General features: G+C 42.0%; 1 protein-coding gene across 1 annotated transcript; it reads right to left on the bottom strand.

The window, feature by feature from the left end:
- Positions 1–2,711: 2,711 nt before the first annotated feature.
- On the bottom strand, positions 2,712–5,103 carry LOC109874523 (frizzled-8-like). The gene has a single exon (XM_020466459.2). It carries the CDS (start codon positions 4,987–4,989, stop codon positions 3,235–3,237), a length of 1,755 nt encoding a protein of 584 aa, XP_020322048.1. The 5' UTR covers positions 4,990–5,103; the 3' UTR covers positions 2,712–3,234.
- Between the last annotated feature and the right edge of the window lie 5,462 nt (positions 5,104–10,565).

The raw sequence follows: 10,565 nt of genomic DNA on the forward strand, positions 1-10,565 counted from the left end.
TGTAAGGGAAATAAGTGGAGACTGTATTGAGGAATTGTACATTGAGCTAGTAACACTTTATCAGAGCAGAGGCAGCATGAATGATGCACGACTCTGTTTGAAAATATAGTGGGGAAGGAGTTAGAGAGCCTGCTTTTCTGCTGGTTGATTACAAAACAACACAGGGTGACCAGCTGGCTAATGAATAGGTGAGAACTGAATAAAACACTTGCTTTAATGTTTTTGTTACAGCATCTTTATGGAATTGTATCGATATGGGCAAATGTACTGTATATACAATGCTCTGTATACGTTTGGATTTTCCGCCACTGCGTGTTTAACTGTGGGCGTCATCTTACTTCTGTATTCAATTTAAAACAGATGTATCTCAATCAATGACAGAAAACCAATTGAATCAGTAGACAAAGACACCATTCAATGTGCTTTAGCAGTTCAGGGGGATGGGGGGTTAAATGGGATACCATGTTTTCGTCCTAAATGGCACCTTATTCCCTCCGTATTGCTGTACTTTTGACCAAGGCCATTGGGCTCTGGTCAAAAGTAGTGAACTATAGGGTGCCATTTGGGTCGCCTTCTATGGACGGCCTCCTGTTTATCTTGGCAGGAGGTGGATCCGGTGTGACCTCCATGACCTCATTTCCTCTGTTGATTTTTACTGGGGGCTGCAGTATAATAGCGTGCCATTTGGGACGATGGCACCCTACCAACCTCTAACTTTGTCTCTGAGCTGAATCCTAGTTGTGGCCACATGTTTGTCAACCATACATTATATTGTTCTGAATAGGCTATAGGCCTACCAACTGTTTAACATTTTATTGGAATATCAATTCACTTATAATTGGCATTGGGAAAAAACATGTTATTTATTAACATTAACATTTATTGAGTGCTCATTACAGGCTTGTTGAAAGCTTGCAACACAGAGGAAGGTCCCCCCAAAAGCTTGTAACACAGGAAGGGCCCCCCAAAAAATTCAAAGACTCCAGTCACCCAAGTCATTGACTGTTCTCTCTGCTACCACACCGCAAGCGGGACCGGAGAGCCAATTCTAGGTCCAAAAGGCTCCTTAACAGCTTTAACCCCCAAGCCATAAGACTGCTGAACAATTAATCAAATAGCTACCCGGACTCGACTAACCTGTACCCCCGCACATTGACTCAGTACCGGTACCCCCCTGTAGATAGCCTTGTTATAGTTTATTTTTTTAATTTTTTTATTTACTTTATTTTATTTTGTAAATATTTTCATAACTCTATTTTTTGAACTGCATTGTTGGTTAGGGGTTGTAAGTAAGCATAATACACCTGTTGTATTTGGCACACGAGACAAATACAATTTTATTTAAATTATTTTTCCACAAGGTGGCGGTATGATATTATTGAACTGCAGTAGTCTACCTGAAGCGTTGCTCCTGCTCTCATGAAGCTGCCTTGGCTTAATGAAGTTGCAGATACAACTTGAACTAAAGTCAGGATGCAGTTTATCAAGTAGAATGAGAGGCATGACCACTGGGTCCCAAAAACATCATGCTGTAAAATCCCTGTTTGGTTGGACAGTTTAAAAAAAATAGATAAGTACATTTTTCGTGATGAACACTACATCTCCTGAATGTCCAAATTAACAAAAACAGTGGTATGTATTTGCAAAAATATTTTTTATTATTATGTATATGGATATTGGATCAACACAAACATGCCCCTCTGCGTAAAAGTAAACACGGGCTTCATTGTATAAGGTTTGAAATTCTTTACACTCAGGTCTCGCTCTTAAACGAGTGTTTTCGCCACAAGCAGGGGTCCTATTTGCAGTTTTCACATGCAACAGTGTCTCTATGCTTGTTAAGAAGATAAGCAAGCTGTTTAAGCGCTTTCAGAGTAAACCGACCACACACTGGGACGTAATTACCTTCTAACGGGGAAGGCAGAGGGTCGGCCTAGTGGGCCTAGCTTGTTTGTTTGTACCTGCGTCCCAAATAGCACCCTATTCCCCATATAGTGCACTACTTTGACCAGGGCCCATATGGCTCTGGTCAAAAGTAGTGCACTTTAGGGATAGGTTGCCCTTTGGGACCCAGATCTACTGTCCCACTCCATCACTGTCTGACATCTTAATTATCAGGCCTAGGGCATCTTGACAGTAAGATGGGGCACCCAACCAATTATGCACACCAGTGGGTATTCTGAACTCTGCTCCACACAAACTTCAATAAGAATAGTAGTAGAATCTTTATAATTTCATATTCATATGAGGTCAGTGCCACGTCCATGCAGTCTGATAGCCTGCCTACACTTTATTCAAGCGAGACCTAGGCAGTATTTGACGTTTCATTGGGTCATCAGTATTAATTGGGGGCAGAAGACGCAAGACTTGTAACATAATTGTCGCACAGAGGGGTTCCGTCGAGAGAGGATTACTCAAACAGACCACCTGTAAAGGCTTTCATTGCCATTTCAATGTTATTCCGAATCCTTCCCGCGGTCGCATCTACAATACGTAAACGTGTACTGTTTTCACCAATGCTACCCAAAAGGAACCCAATATCCATACACAAGTAGGGATACGTTTCTATGAATTATAATTGTTTGACCATTTATGAATAGCCTTTCTAACTTACCCAAAAATCTATTCTCATGGCAGGAAGACAACAAAAGCAAATTTGCTAAATGTAGCCTACAGCTTTGGCACAGAATGACTACCAAGACGCACAGGTAAACATTTTATAAAAATGGTTTATTCTCAAAATAAAGATATTCTATCAAAGTTAATTATACACATTTACAATCTCGTATAGGCCTACATTTTATATACAAATGTACAATGTTTTTACATGAATAATTATATAAATACATTAAACACCAACAAAACCCGTATGAGACAGCATACTTCAAACCATCTTTGCTAAGCAAATTTTACAAGTTAAAATGAGACAAAGCCAAGTCTCTCTTTCGAATTAATAAATGGTGTGTTTAAGACAATATGGTTATTTGTAATAAGGAATAGAACAGTAGATATAACCTTGAATTTCCGCCTATCGAAAAATATCACTGTATTGTGTATGTCATTGAACTGGTCCTCAACAGTAAGCATAGAATCACATCTAATTATATTTATATGGTTCTAAACTGGCTGCGGGTCTCATTGAGTAAGAAGAGAAATCATTACGTGCTCGTTAATGTGTTAATTTGAACACGCTGATGGACAATCCCAACATAATTAGATGTCTATTCTTCCTTTTCAAACCCGAGACAATGGCATCTGTTTGGGACAAGAGACAGAGCTCGCAGTGCCAGACCTCCACGTCAGTCCCGTGCTAACGTCACTGTACATTGACCCGCTCGTGGTCTTGCTGGCCCAACAGCAGCGGGTGCAAAATTTCCTCCAGGATTCTAAAGTTTTCCCCGACCAGACCCACGCGCCGGACGTGATGCCAACCAAAAGGCACATGAAATATTTGAGCATGAACACAGCGTAGTCTGGCTTTTGCATTTCATGCTCCGACAAGCAGGAACAGTTATTGGTTATTTCCCAAGTCTGTCTGTTGTGCTGCTCGTAGAAGTAACAGGCTACTATAATCGTGGCTGGGACAGTGTAAAGCACTGTAAAAATACCTATTCTGATCATCAGTCTCTCCAACTTGTCTGTTTTCGTCCCTCCTTGCTTTATAACACTCCGGATCCGGAACAGTGACACAAATCCAGCCAGGAGAAACATAGTCCCAATGAACAGATAGATAACCAACGGCGCCAAAACAAAGCCCCTGAGGTTATCCAAGTTCTGATTGCCAACGTAGCATATTCCAGCCACCGGGTCCCCGTCCACTGAACTCAACGCCAACACAGCTATTGATTTCATGCTGGGTATCAGCCAGGCAGCTAAATGAAAATATTGGGAGTAACTGGCTATGGCCTCATTCCCCCACTTCATCCCCGCAGCCAGGAACCAGGTAAGAGACAGAATGACCCACCAAATAGAACTTGCCATGCCGAAGAAGTAGATGAGTAGAAATACAATGGTACAAAGCGCAGGGCCGGTGGTCTCGTAGTGGATGTGTTCGGTATCATGCTCCATGTTACAAGCCACTTGTTCATGTCCAGCAATTAGTCTGACAATGTAACCGACGGAGACAAACATGTAACAAGCAGAGAGGAAAATAATGGGTCTCTCCGGATATTTGAACCGCTCCATGTCGATTAAGAAAGTTGCCACTGTTGCAAAAGTGGAGATAAAACATAACACGGACCATAGTCCTATCCAAAATGCAGTAAATGTCCTTTCGTCTTGGGAGAAGTAAGGATTGTGGCAAGGCATGGCACAGTTCAGAGTCTGTCCCGTTTTAACTCTGTTATATAGAGGATGACTGTCACTGTTGACTTGAACCATGGGCGCGCGGCAGTGACACCGGGGTTCGCAAGGAGAACTCTGAGGTTTGTGTTTACTAGGAACATTCGAACGCCCGTGTCCATTCTTCTTTCGTGGGTTTATTGGTTTAACGGGGCGGTTTGTGGGCTTTGCAACAACTGGAGAAACAGTCGTTGTCTCGCTTCTGTTATAGTCCATGCACAATGTATCTTGGTTACCCTGCACTGGTAATACATCGCATCTCATTCTGTCTGGCCATGGGAATCCGTACTGCCTCATCAGAGGCGCGCAGCCTGCCTTGGCTCTCTCGCAGACACTCCGACACGGCGGCAGGGGCTTCTTGTAGTCCTCCAGGCAAATAGGAGTGTACATGCTACAGAGAAAGAACTTCAGGTCCGGAGAACACTTGATTTCCACCAGGGGCCAAAACTGGTGCACCTCTAGCCCTGCCTCGTCCTGTGTGTCGTGATTGAACTGGTTGGGCATGTAGGTGTAGTTGTAGCCGATTCCTTTGCATAGAGGCACGGATATCTCCTGGCATTGTAGCTCCTTCGTGGCGGCGCAGCTCGACCTGTGTAGAACGAGTGCAAAAAGCATGCACCACCCCAGCAGCTGGCACTCCATCCTCATTCTCTGTTGAATTCGTCTGCTTCAAAGTGCCAGCGAACTTGCGCTTGCAAGTAGGCTGTTGAGTCCGATTATTCCAGAGATGTGGGTAAACTCATCCTTGGCGCAGACGGTGTTTTGGGGGATAAGCAAGCCTTCGGGTGTCTTCTGGCTGGTATAATGTTAGGGAATCCACACATCACATCGTTTATTCTATGTTTACGTTAATTTGTAAAAAACTACCACTCTTCTCCGTCTGCTGCGGACTGTTGACTGACAGAATATAATTTACGCACCGATATCTCCATTTGGCACCACCGTTAATCGCTCGCTCTGCATGTTAACAGTTGTTGGCGAACGCATTTAATGAAATATATCTGGAGGGAGGCGCAGCGAAGTCACTCCCCCTATCGGAGCGTCTAATCACAGAGCGACAGGGGCGGGGAACTAGGGAAGTCAATCAAGGGTTTTTCAAAGGTGTTTGTTTACGTTTTCCCCTTTATAGAATATTTTTAATTGCTTGGTCTTGGTTTATTCTTCCTCCCCCGTACAAAGCGATGCATAGCGAGTTATTAAACGAGGGGGAGGAGTTTATTGAGTGAATTGAATTGGACTTTTACATTAAATTGTGGCTAAATTAACTAACACGCTTCCCGAGAACATTGTTGCCATTTGATTCGTTGCATTGCACTCCTTGGGTAACGTTAGGCCTTATTAGACTACAGTGTATGCATTTTCACGTTCAACATTATATTTACATTTCAGTCAATCATGGATACAATTATTTGAGAAAGACCGGTTTATCTGTGATTTTAAAGGAACACGTTCATTGTAAACCTTTAACACTGTAGTAGGCATAGACCCAAGATAAATATTCAAACATTAGGGGAGGGTGGAGACCCTGGGGGTTAATGTGAGATAGTTAGGAGACCCCAGGGGGTTGTCCTAAACTAAAGAAAAATGTGTTTGTCTTAATTGAGGTGCCATTGTTTGATTTAGGGATTGTATAAGCCCCATGCTGAGGAGGTGATTAGCGAAATGTCTGCCAATGGCTAACAAACATGCTGAGGATGTGTGTCAATAGTCTAAGGCCCTATTCCCACTACGAGATATGAAGGAGATTCTGCTGAGTGGGGTGGCAAAAGATAATTCTACTTTTAAATTCACACTACACCCTTGCCTTACCTTTCGTTGAGGTTGGCAATGCGACATTCTTGGTCCGCAGCCCAAATTCAAATAAAATGTTCAAATGTATTTATATAGCTGATATATCAAAGTGCAGTACAGAAACCCAGCCTAAAACCCCAAACAGCAAGCAATGCAGGTGTAGAAGCATGGTGGCTAGGAAAAACTCCCTAGAAAGACCAAAACCTAGGAAGGAACCAGGCTATGAGCGGTGGCCAGTCCTTTTCTGGCTGTGCCGGGTGGAGATATTATTATTTTTTTTTATTTTTTTAACCTTTATTTAACTAGGCAAGTCAGTTAAGAACAAATTCTTATTTTCAATGACAGCCTAGGAACAGTGGGTTAACTGCAGAACGAGGGGCAGAACGACAGATTTGCACCTTGTCAGCTCTGGGATTTGAACTTGCAACCTTTCGGTTACTAGTCCAATGCTCTAACCACTAGGCTACCCTGCCACCCCAGAACATGGCCAAGATGTTCAAATGTTCATAAATGACCAGCATGGTCAAATAATAGTAATCACAGTGAACATGTCAGGGTTCCATAGCCGCAGGCAGAACAGTTGAAACTGGAGCAGCAGCACGGCCAGGTGGACTGGGGACAACAAGGAGTCATCATGCCAGGTAGTCCTGAGGCATGGTCCTAGGACTCAGGTCCTACGAGAGAGAGAGAGGGTGAAAGAGAGAGAGAGAGAATTGACCGTAAATATCACAGTAGCCACAAGCCAGTAAGCACAAACTATTCAACAATGACAGAAACTTTTCTTCTAAAACATTATTACACTATTGAATAATGCAACCAAACCAAATAACACTCTTGAGTAATGCAACAATTCACAAGCATGTACAGTATGTGCAGACAATTAAAGGGTTTATTTTCTCATCTGTAGGCTACACTCATTACATTTTAGCTTCAAGACAGAAGCACAGAGTTGCTGTAGCAGCATGTCATCAGGTAATGAATGATTAACCCTCTCCATAGAATAGAATATAAAATACAGTAGGCCTAAATTACATTACAACAAACCAGGCTTCATTTTGATCAATATCATGCAAATCATTACGTGGTAAAAGCACATTGTGACTGAAAACGTGGGTATAAGGGAATTCACCAATAAGTGTGGTTTTACAGTGCCATCAGAAAGCATTAATAACCTTTGACATATTCCACATTTTCTTGTGTTATAGCCTGAATTCAAAACAGATTAAATATATATTTTCTCACCAATATACACACAATATCCCATAATGACAAAGTGAAAACATGTTTTTAGACATTTTTGCACATTTGTTGAAAATAAAATGCAGAAATATCTCATTTACATAAGTATTCACACCCCTTTGCTAAGACACTCCAAATCGAGTTCAGGTGCACCGAATTTCCTTTGATCATCCTTGAGATTTCACTACAACTTGATTGGAGCCCACCTGTGGCCTATTCAATTGTTTGGACATGATTTATAAAGAAACACACCTGTCTATATAACAGTTGACAGTGCATGTCAGAGCAGAAACTATTCCCTGAAGTCCAAGGAACTGTCCATAGATCTCTGAGATTAAATTGTGATATATCGAGGGAAGGGTATAACACAATTGCTAGAGTGATGAAAGTTTCAAAGAACACAGTGGTCTCCATCATTGGGAAATTAAACAAATATGGAACTACCCAGACTCTGTCTAGAGCTGGCCATTCGACCAAACTGAGCAACCGGGCAAGAAGGACCTTGATCAGGCAGGAGACCAAGAACCCAATGACCACTCTGACAGAACTACAGAGTTCCTTGGCTGAGATGGGAGAACCTGCCAGAAGGACAACAGTCTCTACAGCACTTCACCAATCTGGACTTAATGGGATAGTGGCCAAAGGGAAGCCACACCTGAGAAAAAGGCACATGACAGCATGCCTTCTGTTTGCAAAAAGCCACATGAAAGACTATGAGAGCATAAGGCAAAATATTCTGTGGTCTGATGAGACACAAATTTTACTCTTTGGCCTGAATGCAAAGCTCTATGTCTGGAGAAAACCCGGCATTGCTCATTACCTATTTAACACCATCCCTACCGTGAAGCATGGTGGTGGCAGCATCATGCTATGGGGATGCTTTTCAGCGGCAGAGACTGGGAGACTGGTAAGAGATAACAATGAATGAAGCCAAATACAGGCAAATCCTTACTGAGAACCATCTTCAGAGTGCAAATGACCTTAGACTGGGGGTGAAGATTTACAATCCAAAAGGACAATGACCCGAAGCATACAGCCAAAGCAATGCTGGAATGGCTTCAGAACAAGAATGTGAAAGCCCTTGAGTGGCCCAGCCAAAGTCCAGACTTGAATCCCATTGAAAGTCTGTGGAAAGACTTGAAGATTGCTGTTCACCACCACTCCCCATCAAATTTAACAGAGCTTGAGAAAATCTGCAAGGAAGAATGGGAGAAAATCCCCAAATCTAAATGAGCAAAGCTTATACAGACATACCCAAGACGACTCAAAGCTGTAATCGTCGCCAAAGATGCTTCTACAAAGTATTAACTCAGTGGTGTGAATACTTATGTAAATGAGATATTTATGTATTTCATTTGAAATAAATTAGCAAACATTTCTAAAAACATGTTTTAATTTGGTCTTTATGAGGTATTGTGTGTAGATGGGGCAGACAATTTGTTTTGTTTAATCCACTTTGAATTCAGGCTGTAACAAAACAACACAATGTGGAATAAGTCAAGAGGTATGAGTAATTTCTGAAGGCACTGTATATAGAAGCCCATAGCCACCACCCCAAAAATTCAATAAAATGCTTCATGGTTTGTTAAGCTGCAGAATTAGTCAGTGCTTCAGTCTGATCAACTGTAGCCTAATGATAACAACCACAGCTGCAGGTAGTCTTGAGAAGCCATTGCGCTCTGTCCCATCTGGGCCTGGTCAGGTTTTTATATCCTAAACTATGTATTTATAGCCTAAAATAGGCCCATTTATTTGTGTCCTGAGGAAATGGGAATGTGAGTAAATTTGATTTATATTTACACCTCAGGTGGTAAGGCTACCTAGGCCTTTTAAATCCAAAATGATTGACACACAATAGTATTGACACACTACTTGAGTATATTTTTAATGACAGATGCAAAGGCCTACACCAGGGGTATTCAACTCTTACCCTACGAGGTCCAGAGCCTGCTGGTTTTCTGTTCTACCTGATCATTAATTGCACACACCTGGTGTCCCAGATCTAAATCAGTCCCTGCTTAGAGGGTAACAATGAAAAAAATGCAGTGGAACTGGCTTCGAGGTCCAGCGTTGAGTTTGAAGGGCCTACACAATGCAACCCAGCAAACAGCGAGCTCAGCCCGGTTCGTTTTTGTCCAATCGCAGTTGTTGTCTCTTTTGTCTGTGTAAAGGGTTTTAATGTTTTCATCCTCCCTAGGGCCATAATTATGACCTGATTAGAACAATTATCTGGTCCCATCACAGCCCATATAAAACCACTTTTTACAGCTGATTTATTACTATCTCATATGCTACAACTAGGGTCCTGAGTTAGTTAGGTTAGCCTACTACGAGATAAGGGAAAATTCTGGTCCGACTGCGACAGTTTCAGGCTGTTACTGCAATTTCAGGAAAAAAATCAATAAACCAAGTCTCAAATAGTTCCACAGCCTTTTTTTTATAGGTAAGATACCAAAATAATAATTTCTAGTTGAATGAACATATGAGAAAATGTTTAAGTTGACTGAATTTTGCCTATGTTTTCTCATGTTGGAGCTAAGTTTGAGCCAACTAAAAATTGCAAGTTCAGGTAATACTTAGACTGAAAAGTTGAGTAAACAAAAAAAAGGCTTGGAACCAGTTATTTAATATCAATTAATTGAAACAACTAGATCTGTGGATGTTTTTTTTTCAGTGTGACATGCACATAATTACAAATATTGAGGTATACTGCTTATGTGGTCTGTCATTTTTTTTGCATTTTGTTTCGAGCAAATCTGGCAGAGCCGTGCTTCCAAAGCCAGCCTGTGTCTACTGCATTGACATTTTAAATAGATTTCCGTGAGTGCTTCCCCTCCCCTCTAGTCTCCCTGCCCCCATCAGAGGGGTTTGTGCCCAAGTGGCACTCTATTCCCTACATAGTGCACTAATTTTAACCAGAGCCTTACGTGCCTTATTCAAAAGTAGTGCACTATACAGGAAAGAGGGTGCCATTTAGAATGCACACAAGCTTTGAACTGCAGGTGAAAGTTGCAGAAAAGAACAGGTGTCCAGTCTCAGGGTCATAGGCCAATATAATGGAGACCAGCAGATGAGGAGCCGCATCAGTTACCCTGATTGTGTGTGCATCTCAAATGGCACCCTATTCCCTATAACAGTGCACTGCGGGCCCTGGAAATAGGGTGTGTCTATCAGAATCTATAGGGACCCGTATT

Source organism: Oncorhynchus kisutch, linkage group LG30, assembly GCF_002021735.2.
Source record: "Oncorhynchus kisutch isolate 150728-3 linkage group LG30, Okis_V2, whole genome shotgun sequence".
Lineage (NCBI taxonomy): Eukaryota > Metazoa > Chordata > Actinopteri > Salmoniformes > Salmonidae > Oncorhynchus > Oncorhynchus kisutch.